Below are 16,849 nucleotides of genomic sequence, written 5' to 3'. Positions count from 1 at the left end.
TTATATAAATTATTACTTTTATATGAAATTTTTGTCTCGAAGTTGTGTTTATAATAATATTTTTCAATTTTAAACACATTGGTTGTATAAAATAAATTCTTTATTTTAATATTTACATTACATTAGGTAGAATTGTATTATTATGATATGTGTTGTAGTTTCTTCAGTTTCTTCTTTTATAATTTCAAAAATACAATACCAAAGTTTAAAATGTTAAATCTAAAATAACATCGTTAGCGTATGTAATGTAACAGAATTATTTCTTAATTTTACATTAACCAACATTATGAAAAATGTTATCGAAAGATCGATCCAATATTAAGCGTGACTGTAAAAGAAAAAGGAAACGTAAGAACACGAAGTTTTTAAAGCTCGTTCCATATATATTTTAATTATAAAAATTAAATAAATTAAAGTTTATGTTGTAGTGCTTTAAAGCTCGAAGAATTCACAACAATTTTCATCAGTGAAAAGTATCAACTTTTTCGTACTGTGTAGGCAAGAGCAACTTGGGAGCAACGTCTATCAAAGTCATGAAACATAGACTTTATCGTACGCCAGTTGGCCCATTATTGACTTACGCGTCGCACTCACACACACACACACACACATACAGACATAGATACTTGCATGGTGTGTGTGCGTGCCACATCAAATTTCCAGCTCAATCAGTGGTTTGAAACTTTGCTCCTTTTATGGTTCATGTGGCACAGCTGTTTGCTATGTGTGTGTGTGTGTGTGTGTGTGCGTGGCAGGCATCTGGTTGCTTGGTTGGCCCAGAGTGTTGCGGTATTTGCATTTTAATTGAATTGCACTAAATTATTTTGTTTACACGACTCGACTATTCGTAGTTTGATGGCAATTGGCTGCCATTTCAACTGGCAAGCCTCAACAGCAACAACAATTGCTTGCTTGCAACGCACACACACACACACACACACACATACAATCAATGCCACAATAGCCGCAACAAGCGCTGCGTCTAAATGTGGCAAACTATTGCCTACTCTCTCTCTCTCTCTCCTCTTCTCTCTTTGCTGCGGATTAAAAGTTGTGTTATTTTTGCCGAACTTTGTGAACGAATTAAGCAATCGCAAGTTGTTACATTTAAACTTATTTATCGAAATTTGAAAAGTATTTGATTAGTTTAGGTTCTCAGGTTATTCTCACGATTTAGTGCTTCTAATATTGTTTCTATATCAATTAAACTGTTTTTAAGCTGTTTATAAGTCATACTATCTCTTCACCTGAGCAATTTCTAACGCTATTTTAAATGATGAAATGATCTAATCATAGAATTTAAATAAAGAATATATATAAAAATAAAAAAATTAACTAATTAGCTAAATAATACGAAAATAGCCATCAGAATTCGTATCGCTAACTAATAAAAAGAAAAAAGGGCCGTAAAGAAAACTTATCGATGTGATTTATAATTGAAAAAATAAAAAAAAAACCTTGGAGTATGAACACCAAACTGATCCTCTTAAGACAATAATAATCTATATACACTAACTTTAAATTGGCGCATGATATTCATCGATCTCCCGATTACGTTTCAATTTCAAATTGCGCCGCAGATTTCACTGCAAAAGTATTAAATTTATGTAGCATACTTTGAGGGGCACTCCACTTTCAATTCTAATTCCAATATTTAGCGATAGATGGCGTTACTAATACAACAATGATTTGCTGCATTTCTGCCTGCTACTGATTTATGTTCACCTGGTATGTCACCCTATGAATTGACACCTTTCAGCCGTTAATAGCAAATTCAAGTGACCAACAAAAACAAGTAAGAAAGTTACAGTCGAGTGTGCTCGACTCTGAGATACCGGCTACTCATTTTTAATAAAGGCAAAATATTGCGGTATCATTTGCAAAATATACCGAAAATACTAAAAAATATTAAAAATATACCAAACCATACAGTACACTATTCAAAATATACCATAGAAGGCACAATGTGCCAGATTGTCGGCCAAAGCAACTCAGACCCCTAGTAAGTAGGCGTTTTTGCCCATACAAAAGAATTTCATTAATAACTTCCAAAATTTTTATCTGATCGCAACCAAAATTTCAGGAATCATAACTACTACAGTAATTATTGCATATACCAAAATTCGTAACTCTAGCTTTAAATTACGCTTGTTATTCGATTTTTTTGATTTGCGGGGGCGGAAGTGGGCGTGGCAAAAATTTGAAACAAACTTGATCTGTGTGCAAACATAACAATTACTGTCGAAAACAATTTTAGCTCTATCTCTTATAGTCTCTGAAATCCAGTGTTTCATACGGACGGACGGACAGACGGACAGACATGAATATATGTATATACTTTATAGGGTCGGAGATGCCTTCTTCTACCTGTTACATACATTTCCTGCCGGCACAAAGTTATAATACCCTTCTACCCTATGGGTAGCGGGTATAAAAATATCATTGTATATATAAGAAAATTGCACCTGATGCCAAAAAAATTGCACGCAAGTTGATGAGCAGATTAGAGAGAGAGAGAGAGATTCATTGTCTGCAGTTGATTAACAAAGTGAAAACTATTTACAGTATTCAGCAGTCATGCACATACACACACACTGACACACACACACACAACCTCAGAGCAACCTCAGAAGCTCAGTTACCGTTGTTAACGTTAATGTTAGTGGCCATAACGGGCAACGGTTGCATTTGCAATTGCACATATCGATTGCACTTAATGTGCGGCAAGAGATGAGATGAGATGAGATGAGGGCCATCATCATCATCCACACACTGACTCTTCTGAGGATCTGTCTAGGTGTGTGTATGTGTGTCTGTGTGTGTTTTGCGGTTGAGGCATCAAATTGTCAAGAGGCAACAAACAGCAACAGACAGGGATAACGACGATGCTGTTGATGAGTTGAGGCAAACGAATGTTGTGGCAGTTGCAGCAACAGCAACGACAACAGCAACGACAACAGCAACGACAACAGCAACGACAACAGCAACGACAACAGCTGCAGTTACAATGAACATGTTAAGCATGCTTAAGACCGTTGCAACATTTGTGGTTTACTTGGCTTGGCATTGCCAATGGCCATTAATAGGCGCGTATTTCAATGGTCAGTGGTCTCATCGCTTTGGCTCGCTTTGTTAATTTGACGTTAACAAACCTAATTACCAATTAAATCAGATTTAACGACAACAGCTGCGGCTGTTGTCTCCGGTTACACAATTGCTGGCATCGCAGTAAATGCTTTGCTATCGAGCAGATTATAGCTGAAAATTAAGAATATACAAGTATATATTTTAGTAATTCAAAAGAACTTAAATTCACAATCTTCTCTTTGATATTAGGTCTAAATTCTATCATCTAATATTTGCGAAAGATTTGTTTTTCAATTTTTATCACTTGTTTGCATTCGAATTCGCAGTGTTCACTTCAATAGTATTCAATTTTTGTAGCATACTTTGAGGTGCACCCTTTTTGATCGTATTTGCAAGATTGAACAATAGATGGCGCTACTAAATATGCTTTCTACTGATTTATGTTCACCTGGTATTTTACCTTATGATAAGAAAACAAAAGAATTCAATTGTTGTCCAGCAACTAGTTTAAATTTTAAAATTTCTTTGCCTCGCACTTTCTTTTAATTTAATGCTAATAATTTCATTCTTCTTAAACTTAAACAATTATTTTGTTATTTCCAAATATATTTATGCCAAATATTTGGACATATTATTTTCTCTTGCAGATGAATTCTGTGAGGAGTATCCGCACAATTTGATGCCCACACCCGGCTATTGGATAGAATGTTCGAGGCAAAAGATAACGCTGCCCACACCGCATACGATCTGGGATGAAAGCGATTCGGAGCATGAGGATATACGGGCTGGGAGTGCCAGTGATGCGTATTTGGAGCGCGAATGCAGTGATCTGTATGAGGACGATGAAGACTCGGAGGCAACGCCAAGTCCGAGAAAGAAAACGACCATCGAGGAGCAATGGGATCAGCAGGGGGCATTCGAATTGATCTCTGTGGAGCAGGAGACGTATGAGAAGTATTTCTATGGCACCGAACATTGGAATTACTTTACGAGTGATGAGGATCTCGGTCCCGTCATACTATCCATCAAACAGGAGACGCTCAATGGACGCGATCAGTTTCGCATTCTGGTGCGAGCTGGTTCCTATACGGTCCATGGACTGATACCGGCCTCCTGTGTCTTTGCTGACAGGTAAGAATTCAATTTGATCTATCATTTATCATTATTATTAATGCATTTTACATTTGCAGATACAATCGCGAGGAGGTAGTTAGATCTTTAGGTAAAGAAGTTAATTTAAATCCACCTTTAACATTAGGACAATTACCCGATACGCCAGAAGAATTACTAAAATTAGATCAGGCAAGTTGAATGTTTAATCTATTAATATAATTTCACTTAATTAACAATCAATCTCGCTTAGGTTTTTATTAAATCCGAATTAAAAGTTGGCGTCATTTTCGTCAAAGAGGATCAATATTCGGAAGAGCAAATTCTGGACAATAATGAAAATTCACCGCTCTTCGATGAGTTCCTCACGCTGCTCGGCGATCGTGTTCGACTCCGTGGCTTTGATAAATACAAAGGTGGCCTTGATACGGTGCATGACCTAACAGGTACAATTATTTATCAAGCTCTCATTCTTTCTCTGTCTACTACTGTTTTTTTCTCTATCTTTTTCTCTCTCTCTCTCGCTCAGGTCTATTCTCCGTTTATACCAACTGGCGCAACATCGAGATCATGTTCCATGTGTCCACTCTGCTGCCATACGAGAAACACGATCCACAGAAATTGCAACGCAAGCGACACATTGGCAATGACATCGTTTGCGTAGTGTTCCTCGAGGCGGACAACACCCGCTTCAGTCCCGCCTGCATCAAAAGTCACTTTCTGCACACCTTCATATTGGTGAGTCATCTAGTAAAACAGCTGAAAATGAAAAACTATTTCAAATTGTTAATAGCGTCTTAATAGATATAATTGAAAAACTATTTAAAAGCTTTATTGTGTTTCTCTCTTAACCCTGATTACTAACCAACGAATGCAAATACACTAAATTTGTCTTCAACTGCTAAAATAAAACAAAAAAAAAAACTAAATTTCTTCAGCATTACAAGGTTATTTTTATGTTATGAGTTCCTTAAAGATTTAGCCAATAAAACGAAAGTAAAGATCATTTGTTCTGTATTAAAGAACTTGTTTCATACAAATAATTTTCAAATTTCGCAAAATTTGCTTTAAATTTCAAATTGGCGCGCTAGTTCAGTCCATTTCAGAAATATTAAATTTCACGTTGCATACTTTGGGGGTGCGCCAATTCGAGTAATAATTGGAAGTGCCGACCATAGATGGCGCTATTATATATGCCAGCGACATGCTGTATTTCCGCTTGCTGCTGATTTATGTTCGCCTGGTATTTTACCTTATGAATTGGTAATTTTTCAGCCTTGTGGCTTCAAGTGACCAACAACAACAATATCATTAATATTTCGTTTGTGCTCAAATTTCAAATTGGCGCTTAGCGTTCGTCATTCTTTGGATTGCGTTCAAATTTAAAATTGGCGCGTTGCGCGTTCACTGCACAAGTAGTCGCTAATCTGCTCTCATTGAGATCGGTTGTGTCGCGGATAAGCAAACACAAAACAAGTGTAACTCTCGTTTGTTTTTTTTTATTTTTTCGAGTTTCTCTTTTGCGCACTCTTCGTGTGCCAATCGTAAAATTTCGGACGCTGGCTTCTGCAGTGTCGGCAGCTGAACAACAACAAAAACATTACTGTAGTGAGACAAGACTGCATTCTGTGCCCGTTTGGGCAGTACGTCGCCCCTCACTCTGCGCGCAGCCGCACAAGAGGGGTAATAAAATCTGCGCTTATCTGTCAAGCGATCTGACCTTCTTTTGTCCTTGACAAAACTTTGCAGAAACTTTTGCTATTTGAAGCCAAACTGAAACTAATAAGTTACATTTGATTAGTAAAATATTTGGTAATGGATGGAAATATTTTTTCTAACACTCAGCTTAGCAATAAGCAGTTTGATTATGAAAAAATGCAACAAGTGGCTGGTAAATCACCCTTGGAGATAAGGTCAGAAATTATAAGTGATCTTCGCCCTTTGTGTTCTGTAACTCAAAATATTAGTACAATAACTACAACGCTTACATTTACTAGTGCTACTAGTAATACAATTTACACTATGGCAACTGCATCAACTACGGCAATCAGCAGTGTTTGCTCTGCAGTGAGCATGGATAAAAATTATGCGAATCTCACGCAAAGCGCACTTGCTTCCCCAATACTCAGTGGAGGTGCTACAATTGTCTCTCCAACTGTCAATCAAACTTCTGGATTTTCGTCTCCTCCATTTAATGATGCTGCTACTAAGTTGAAGGTTAGCCAAAAACATCTGTCGAGTAAGAGGAAGAAAACACTCTCACCAATTGGTAACTCTAAGAAAGCACTCAGAGAATTGTCATTTGGATCATCCTCAGCATCAACCAGCAAGGCAAGCTCTAGGAATAGGTTTGCCTTACTAGACATGGAAGTCGACTTAAACAGTGACAGACATGTTGAAGATAGCAGCAGTGCTGCAGAGGAATGCCCTACTAGCTCTATGGCAGCTACCCAAACAAATTTATCAAATGATAATATGGAAATACATGACTCAGGCAATAGATCTCAACCTATTAATTCTGATGGTAATAATAATGCTAATGTTACTTCAAAACCACCGCAAATAGTTTTAAGTATTACAAACCTTAACGATCTATTTGATGTCATATCGGAGGTCACTAGTTTAGATAACGTAATAGTTAAAGTTAACCAAGGAGTTACAGCCAGAATTTTTCCCAAGGACTCTCAAACTTATAGAGCCATAGTTGATCATTTTGATAAAATGGAAATTGAATTCCATACGTACCAATTGAAGGAAGAGAAGCCTCACAGAATAGTTGTTAAGGGGCTTCATCATAGCACATTAAGTAGCGAAATTGTTGGCAATTTTAAAGCTTTAGGTTTTGAAGCCCTTCAGGTGCATAACCCAAGGTCAAGGTCAAACCGAGATGAGAAACTAAACATATTTTTTATTAATATCAAGCCTTGTGCCAAAATTAATGATGTATATGATATAGTAACGCTTTGCCGACAACGTGTAAGGATAGAAAGGATGCGGAAAACATCGGAAATCGCTCAATGCATACGATGCCTAGAATTTGGCCACACAGCGAAATACTGCCGTCGTCATCCCAATTGTGCTCGTTGTGGTGAAGATCACTTTACAAAGCAGTGTGTACGTCCACAAGATCAACCGCCTACATGTATGCACTGTGGAGGGAGTCATACGGCAAGTTACAAGGGTTGCCAGTGGTATCAAGATTACCTAAGACGATCTATGGGTTCGAAGAAGCAACCAACGCGACTACAACCACAACAAAAACAACAGCAAGAACAGTCAGCTCGACAGCAACCAATTCAGCAAATGCCTAACCCTTCTGTCTGCAATAGTATAGGTTTATCTTATGCCTCAATTGCCAAAAATGGAAATGGACAGGCTCAGCGCCGTCTACAAGTAAATAACTCGAAGGAAATTACTGCACAACGACAACAACAAAATGTTCTTGACATTCAGTCAATATTGGAACAACAGCAACAGCAATTTTTGAAATGGCAGCAACAACTCCAGCAACAGCAGCAGCAGCAATTCTTTTTGTGGCTACAGCAACAGCAGCAGGAACAACAAACGCAAAACAAGCAGAACAGTCAACGACTTGAACGGCTCGAAAGTATGGTTTTTGAAATGGCCAACTCTATCAAACAATTGGCTGGGGATAAATCAGTTCTCCAGGTCCACAACAATGTTTCTGCCTTAAAATGAACACACTAAAGATCGTCATCTGGAATGTCAATGGCATTTCAGGAAAAGCCAGAGAAGTTGAATTCTTTGCGCACAACAATGGCGTCGATATCCTACTTTTAAGTGAAATAAGGCTCAATCGAGGTGAAGCTGTTAAAATATTCGGATATTCCTTCTATCCAGCGTATAAACCATCACGGCATAATCACGGTAATGGAGGAGCTGCGGTATTGGTGAGGAGCTCTCTCAGTCATTTCCCACAACGTGTTATTGAAACACAAACCATTCAAATGTCTTCCATTAAAGTTGCGACAAGCTTGGGATATATGGAATTAAGCGCAATATACTGTCCTCCAAGGCACAAAATTGAAGAAAGACATTTTACTGAAATATTGGCTTCTTGTGGCCAGAGGTTTCTGGTTGGAGGTGACTGGAATGCTCGACATTGGATGTGGGGCGACACATATAATTCACCGAGAGGGCGTGAGCTAGTCGAATCCATTTCAGTTAGCAGAGCTAAAATACTTGCCACTGGATCACCAACGAGATACCCATATGTACCTAATCACACAGCTACTTGCATTGATTTCGCTTTATACCATGGAATACTGGATTCTCAAATAAATATATGTCAAAGCTGGGACCTGAAGTCTGATCACTTAGCCCTTATTGTTAATCTGCTAACAAATGGTACTAATGTCAGACCAAGTCCTCGGCTAATCACAAGTCGTACTGATCTCATCACTTTTAAACATATTCTTAATAACTCTTTCCAACTAAATTCAACTCTGGACACTAAGGAAGACATTGAGAATGCAGTCGAAATTCTAACTGAGAATATACATAGAGCTGCTTCTGCTTCAACGCCACCTGATCCTGATTTTCGGCCCATAAGCTACGGTATTGCTCTCACAAGGGAAGCAAGAGAACTAATAAAAAGGAAAAGACGCCTTCGAAGAAGAGCTATTCGTTCTCAAGATCCTGAGGACCGTCTTTTGTGGAACAGGGCAGCGAAACAACTACGAACCCTTTTGAGGGAACTCCGAAGCGATTTTTTCGAGCAAAAATTGTCCTCCATGGACTACACAGTTGACGCAAATTATTCACTTTGGAAGTGCACAAAATCGCTTAAACGACAACCTCTTAGACAGGTTCCTATTCGTTGTCCTGGTGGTGAACTTGCAAAAAATGAAGTGGAGCAGGCCAATGCTTTCGGTCAACATCTAGAGGATCGATTCACTCCCCATAACTTTGCTTCAATAGAACAAATTAGAGAGACCCATCAAAGTTTGGATACTCCACTGCAGATGTCATTGCCCATTAAGCCTATAAGGATTGAGGAAATATCCGAAGCCATTCAATTTTTGCCAAAAAATAAAGCGCCAGGTATTGATAGGATTTGTAACGCAACGTTGAAGGCTTTGCCTACAAGAGCGATTATTTATATAGCATTAATTTTTAATGCTATTATTAGGATCCAAGCGTTCCCAAAGCAATGGAAATTAGCTGCGATTCTGATGATCCACAAGCCCGGTAAACCAGAGGCTCATCCTGAGTCATACCGTCCAATAAGCCTTTTATCCTCCCTGTCTAAGTTGTGGGAGAGACTCATCGCCAACAGAATTATAGTGATTTTGACTGAAAGCAATATCTTGCCAGACCATCAATTTGGCTTTCGAGGAGGACACGGCACTGTAGAACAAGTCCACAGACTGGTAAAGCATATATTACAGGCCTTTGACGACTTGGAGTATTCCAACGCAGTCTTTATTGATATGGAGCAAGCTTTCGATAAAGTGTGGCATGATGGCTTATTGTCAAAAATTAAAATCCTCCTACCTGCTCCCTACTATGGAATTTTCAGGTCATATCTGAATGGACGTGAGTTTAAGGTCAAAGTTAAGGATATATACTCTAATAACTATCGTATGAGTGCAGGAGTACCACAGGGTAGTGTGCTTGGACCGCTGCTTTATTCATTGTACACTGCTGATATACCCAGCCCAAACAGTCAACATATGGTAGCTCCTTCCAAAGCACTTATTGCGACCTATGCAGATGACATTGCAGTCATCTATAACTCCAGTTGCCGTAGAGAAGCAGCTAATGGAATACAAGAATATCTCAAAGCTCTTGCTGCTTGGTGTAAACGGTGGAACTTGAAAATAAATCCGCTTAAAACAACGAACCCCTGTTTCACACTGAAAAGGCTTATAATGAATACCCCTGAAATCCAACTAGAAGGAGTTACTCTGGAGCAGCCATCGCAAGCCAAGTATCTTGGAATTACACTGGACAAGCGCCTTACATTTGGGCCACATTTAAAAGCCACAATTAAGAAATGTAACCTAAGGATCCAGCAACTGCGTTGGCTTATTCAAAGACGAAGCACTTTGTCGTTAAGATGCAAAAGGGCAGTGTATGCGCATTGCATCCAGCCAATTTGGCTCTATGGCATCCAGATTTGGGGGATTGCAGCCAAATCCAATTATAAACGAATTCAGGTGTTGCAGAATCGGATACTACGCAATATAACAGACTGTCCTTGGTTCGTGCGTGACACAACGCTTCATAGAGCTACATACTGTAGAAGAGCAGATTGGGAGACACACAAGCCGCTATAGCGATAAACTTAGAAGACACCGCAGCCTACTAGCCAGGAAGTTACTTCCAGCGAGACCATTAAGGCGTCTTAAACGGCAAGGTTTTGCCAAAACAATTAGGTGCCAATAACGCTGATACATATGTATGTAATCCTCATATTTGTGTTGAGGTTTGGTTTATTTTTATATATTTGATACTCCTGTGATGTTAAGGTACTTTAAATTTGCTGTACAGATTCTTCACTTAATAAAATAAAAAAAAAAAAAAAAAAAAAAAACTGCACAAGTATTCAATTTTTGTGGCATACTTTGAGGGGCACACTTTGATCGTACTTCCAAGACCGGTAGATGGCGGTACTAAATATGATAGATGGCGCTATTAAATACGCCAGTGACTTGCTGCATTTCTGCTTGCTGCTGATTTATGTTCGCCTGGTATTTTACCTTATGATTTGGCCATTTTCAGCCTTGTGGCTTCAACCTTGACCAACAACAACAATATCATCGGTCTGTCGGTCGAGTTCAAATTTCAGTTTTGAAATTTGCGCGCTGCAATTTTTTGTAGCATACTTTGAGGATCCGACAAGGATAATTTTCAGAAAAGTAGCTATATCTCGGCCATGTCCTGTCACATATTCAAGGGACACATATTGCTAGGATCGCAAGGACGAGCTCCATCGATTGGCATGAAAAAAGTATGGAATTATCTACGGGTTTAATTTTTTTCAAAATTGAAGTCACAAATTCCAGGATAATTGGAGAACCGCATGGGCGATTGCAATGTCCTTTGGCCAGTCGATAGGTCTCATCAATATGCACATTTTTACACATCCATTGCCAGGATACTCGAAGGACCTTCGCTTAACTTGTAACTTATTATCTAATAACAAAACGTTCTTTATTTCTCGGATCCTGTAAGGATTTTCGTCCTTTGGGAGATGCCAGTCGGGTTGTATTACGTAGAGGTATCCTTGTGTCAAAGGACATTCCGATCGTCCTTCAAAAGGCCAAAAAAAAGCGGATTTATTGCATTTTTGTCCATTTTTAAATTTTAACGGATTTTTTATTTTGTCGATGCGCTAAAATTCTAAATTTGAATTGGCGCGCTAAGTTCACATCAGATATATTCAATTCTTGAGGCATACTTTGAGGGGCATCAATTTAGATTGTAATTGCAAGAGCAAACCATAGATGGCGCTGCTAAATATGTCAGTCACTTGCTGTATTTCTGCTTGCTGCTGATTTATGTTCGCCTGGTATTTCACCTAATGAAGTGAAACTTCTCAGCCGTTCTTTGAGGAGCAAATTTTGATCGTACTTGTAAGACCGTTAGATGGCGCTACTAAATACGATAGATGGCGCTGCTAATTTGTCAGTCAGTTGCTGTATTTCTGCTTGCTGCTGGCTTATGTTCGCCTGGTATTTCACTTTATGAATTGGCCATTTTAAGCTGTTTATTCTAGCTTCAATCGGCGAACAACAACAATATAATAGATGCGTCAGTTGCGTTTAAATGACCAATTTAAAACTCCCTTTACAGCTTACCTCTGCATAAATATGTTTATCTTGCTGCTTGACTTTGCTCTAATACAAAATTATGTTTAATTTGAATAGTTTATATTTGGTTTTAATATTTTTATATAATCGTTGGTTGTTTGCTTTGAGTGTCTTCAACGCACGACAGGCAACTGAATGCAACTAGTTTATAAAGTTTTCATACATCAATAAAAACTGTGAATTAATCAAATTACATCAATTTTTTGACACTCTGCAATTGAAGTCGAATATGAATATGATAAACTGATTGTAAATCCGAAGTTTAAATGAAAAAGAGTTAACTCAAAGAAATAATTAACCACAAATATGTGCGACTTTAATTGCAATACTCTTAATAAATGACAAGTGCATGAATAGTTAATAATATGGTAATCCCATCAGGCGATTAAAAAGTTGGATTCGACTCATCCTACCTTTTATATTGACTACTTATGGCAATCCACTTGAATTCTGTTTCATTCTGTTTGCGATTTCCAGGTGCGTGTCTCGGCGCGAATCAAACACAAGCCCACACGCTACGAGGTGTCTGTGGTGACACGTGACGAGGTGGGCGCCTACAAGCCCTACCTCTGGGAGCAGTCGGTGTTCGAGAAGGGTCCCATGTTTCGGTAAGTCAAAACGAAAAATAAGAAATAAAATTGTGAATGCCATTGCCATTCGTCCTTCAACAATTCAACCCTTCAACCCATCTTCCATCATCCATCTGTTTGCAGTGAATGGCTGTTGACGAAGATTGTGAATGGAGAGCGTGCCTCGTATTCGGCGCCGAAGTTCGCCAGGATGCAGGAGCGAACGCGCTCCCAGATGTTGGAGGATCTGGTGATGAATCTATCGAATCATGCGGAGACTGGACAGATACCGAAGCCCTATAGACGCGGTTCCTGGCGGCCCATTGGTGAGGATGAATATTTCAAAATGTTGCATGCCAGAGTCTTAGACAACAATCGACTGCAAGAACAGCAGCAACACCTACAACAACAACAACAACAACACGATGAACAATCAGAACAACAATTACAATTACACTACAACAACACTTGCTGCTATTGCAATTGCAATGTCAATGCCAAAGCGAGCGACAATCAGTCGACGACACACAATACACAACTGCAACAACTGCAACAACAACAACAACAACGATTGTCGTCAGCAACAACAACAACAACAACAATGGCAACAACAAGCATAACAGCAACGAGCACGTTGTTTGGCCACGATTTGTGCTGTGCAACTGTGATGCATCTCTGTCTGCGACATAGTATGTGTACACAACCCCCACGCACACGCACGCACACGCACGCACACGCACACACACACACACACACACACTAGCAAACTCGCCACACATATGGAGAAAAGAACTCAGTCCAAAAATTATAATGATTTTGTTTAAAATTCGATTTAATTTCAAATATTTCATATATGTATTTTACATTCATATTTTCTTAATCTTAGTTTTGTGTTTTCATTTCTTTTTTATACCCGCTACCCATAGGGTAGAAGGGTATTATAACTTTGTGCCGGCAGGAAATGTATGTAACAGGTAGAAGGAGACATCTCCGACCCTATAAAGTATATATATTCTTGTCTGTCCGTCTGTCCGTCCGTCCGTATGAAACACTGGATCTCAGAGACTATAAGAGATAGAGCTCTAATTTCTTTTCGACAGCATTTGTTATGTTTGCACGCAGATGAAGTTTGTTTCAAATTTTTGCCACGCCCACTTCCGCCCCCGGAAATAAAATCAAATGTATTAGCAAGCGTAATTTTAAAGCTAGAGTTGCGAATTTTGGTATCTACAATAATTACTATAGTAGTTATGATTTCTGAAAATTTGGTTGCGATCAGATAAAAGTTGTGGAAGTTATTAAAGAAATACTTTTGTATGGGCAAAAACACCGACAATCTGGTATATTGTGCCGTCTATGGTATATTTTGAATGGTGTACTATATGGATATTATTTTTTAGTATTTTCGGTATATTTTGAAAATGATACCGCAATATTTTGCCTTTATTAAAAATGGATAGCGGGTATTTCACAGTCGAGCACACTCGACTGTAACTTTCTTACTTGTTTTTTAGTTTTTTTGTTTATCTACTTGCATTTTTGTTTCGTATATTCTTATCAACATTTGAATTTATGATTTTATTTTATTTAAACAAAAATAAATTTATATTTCTGCGTATTTATTTTATGTATAAATGTCTATATTTAACTGACTACAAATTATTTTAATTATAAATCTGTGTTTGATTCTTCGTATTCGAACTTTTTATAAACTTTCATTTTGAGCCATGTTTTTTTTTTTAACCCAAATGAATGATTGTTTATGCGTTATATTATATATTATTCTATTAAAGATATTTTATTACTTTCCACAATATTTATCTGCTTTTATGAGAATTATTTTAGTTGTATTATATGTATTTTTTATTGTAATTTATGAACCACTCAAAATTTTCTCAAAATGAATTTAATAATTTCAAGTTACTTTTTACTTATTTCAATTGAAATTTATCATATTTATTTCCAATTGAATTTTGTAATCTATTCAGTTTTGTTTAGACTACAATAATATTACAGATATTTATTTTAAATTTTAAAAGATTTTTGTGTTATTCTTTTTATTTTTGTTTGAAATAAATACTTAAAATTTGAGTTGCATTTTAATCATATGAATTGAAATTGGAACTTTATTCTCTGCTCACATATTTAACACACACACACACTCGTCACAACCTTCGTCACAGAGTTTGTTTAAATGTTTTACTTCGACTCTCTCTGCATGATTAATCGTTTTTGCCTAGTTGCTTGTTGTTTGTTGTTGATGATGATGATGATGATGATGATGTTGATGATGCTGTTGCCGTTGCTGTTTGTTGCTATTGTCGCCTGCCGCTGTGCGCCATTGTTGTTGCAACACTTCCGCCTTGCCACACACACACACACACATACACGCACACACACTCGCATACTTAGACAGCTGGTGGCTGTAGCTTACACTTCCGTTTCCGCCATTAACACATCCGCTTCTGTTTGCACTCGTTGGCAGCATGCAAGTTTTCTCCCCTCCCCACCCCTTCTCTCTCTCTCTCTCTCCTGTGCGACATGCTGTGACAAATCCTGCAGCACAATCTGTTTGTTGCCACGCCCACTTCCGGCCGCCCAGCTCCTTCCCAACTGTCTGTCTGTCTGTCTGTCTCGGCGTATCTTCAGTTGTCCAGTGGTTAAGAAATATTGCACACTTTATCTGCTGTGGTCAATCTTTTGCGTCTTGCCACTAACACACACACACACACACACACACACACACACACACACACACACAGCCTCACCCACACACTCACACCCGTCGCGTTGTTGCTGTTGTTGTTCAGATTTGTTTAGATTTCTTGTTATTTATTTGTTGCATCCAACAAAACAAATCCAATTTGATTTATTCAAACAAACACACACACTTACATACAAATTCAGTATATTTATATACTAAATTATATGCATTCATATATATAGTATATTTATATACTAACTCAAATACATTTTCTGTCCCCATTCCTTCCCAGTTCGAACTCCAGTTATGCATATTAAATTCATGCAAATTATGAATTGATAGAATTTCTCTCTTTCACTCACTTGGGACACACACACAGACACAACTTTTGCACTCTCGACTCAATTAGATTGACCAATAAGCAAATGGATCAAAAACACAAATCACCAGTTCTGGCATCAGGATGCGAACAAGCTTCCTAAGCTGATTAAATTGTTGCAAATGCTTTTCACAACAAACAGTCAGACAGACGGACAGACGGACAGACAGACGGATAGACAAATGGACTTTTGTTGAGCTCTTAAGCTGCAGCAATAACTTTGTGTTGTCCAGCTAAAGTGCAAGAATTCATTTTACTATTAAATGTTTGCAATGGATAACGGCAATTAAATAGCACAATTCATTTGTGTGCGTAGCTAGATTGCAATTCATTATTCGTTTTGAATATAGACAAAAACCAAGAAATCGAAATCGAAACAACAAAAATATGTACAACATTTTCTTTTAAACTAAAAGCTTAAAGCGATGACTTTATGCTGACTCTATAACTTCAAAATGTAATTCAACAACGAAAATTTTGCGAGCCAACAATAATTGTAAATAAATAAAGGAGCAAAAAATTATGAAGCATACTCGTATAAGAGCTTTGATTTTGGCTGTTCTTGAAAAGCAAACGAGTGAGAAAGCTACTCGACTGTGAGATACCCGTCAACATTGCTGGGTTATTCGTAAAATATATACCGAAAATACTACAAAATATCATAGAGTACAAAATTTACTATACTCACTATCCGTTTTCAATTAAATACGCCAAATTAAAAAGACAAAAACTACTAAAAAATATACCGAAGGATATATTTGGTATATCGATATACCCAAAAATACCAAAAAATATACCACAGAGTACAAAATAACCTATACTCCGAATGCGTTTTTATTCCAAAAATACTGTCAATATGACGAAGATTATATTTGGTATATTGATATACCGAAAAAATACTACAATTTCTATCAGAGCACAAAATTTAATATAATGGAGATGCGTTTTCAACGAAAATTCGTTAAAAATCCGAAAAATATAAAAATATACCAAAGAGTACAAAATATACTATACTTAATATACGCAATATACCAAATTAATATACCAACAAATGCTAAAAAAATATCGAAGACTATATTGGGTATACGGATATACTACAACATTCAAAATATACCATAGAACACAAAATATACCAAATATACACAAATATACCAAAGAGTAC

At 37.6% G+C, this 16,849-nt stretch overlaps 1 protein-coding gene across 1 annotated transcript in view; it reads left to right on the top strand.

Moving 5' to 3' along the window:
- LOC117565236 (uncharacterized) overlaps positions 1-16,849 on the top strand; it is a 102,704-nt gene that overhangs the window by 75,054 nt on the left and 10,801 nt on the right. The window contains 6 exon segments of the mRNA XM_052006625.1: positions 3,735-4,218; positions 4,278-4,389; positions 4,451-4,643; positions 4,727-4,935; positions 12,513-12,643; positions 12,749-13,293. Of these exon segments, the coding sequence (XP_051862585.1) occupies positions 3,735-4,218; positions 4,278-4,389; positions 4,451-4,643; positions 4,727-4,935; positions 12,513-12,643; positions 12,749-13,293 (1,674 nt within the window).

This window comes from Drosophila albomicans, chromosome X, assembly GCF_009650485.2.
Source record: "Drosophila albomicans strain 15112-1751.03 chromosome X, ASM965048v2, whole genome shotgun sequence".
In the NCBI taxonomy this organism is placed as follows: domain Eukaryota; kingdom Metazoa; phylum Arthropoda; class Insecta; order Diptera; family Drosophilidae; genus Drosophila; species Drosophila albomicans.
The sequence above is the reverse complement of the archived record's forward strand: the minus strand, read 5'-3'. Positions and strand labels throughout refer to the sequence as shown.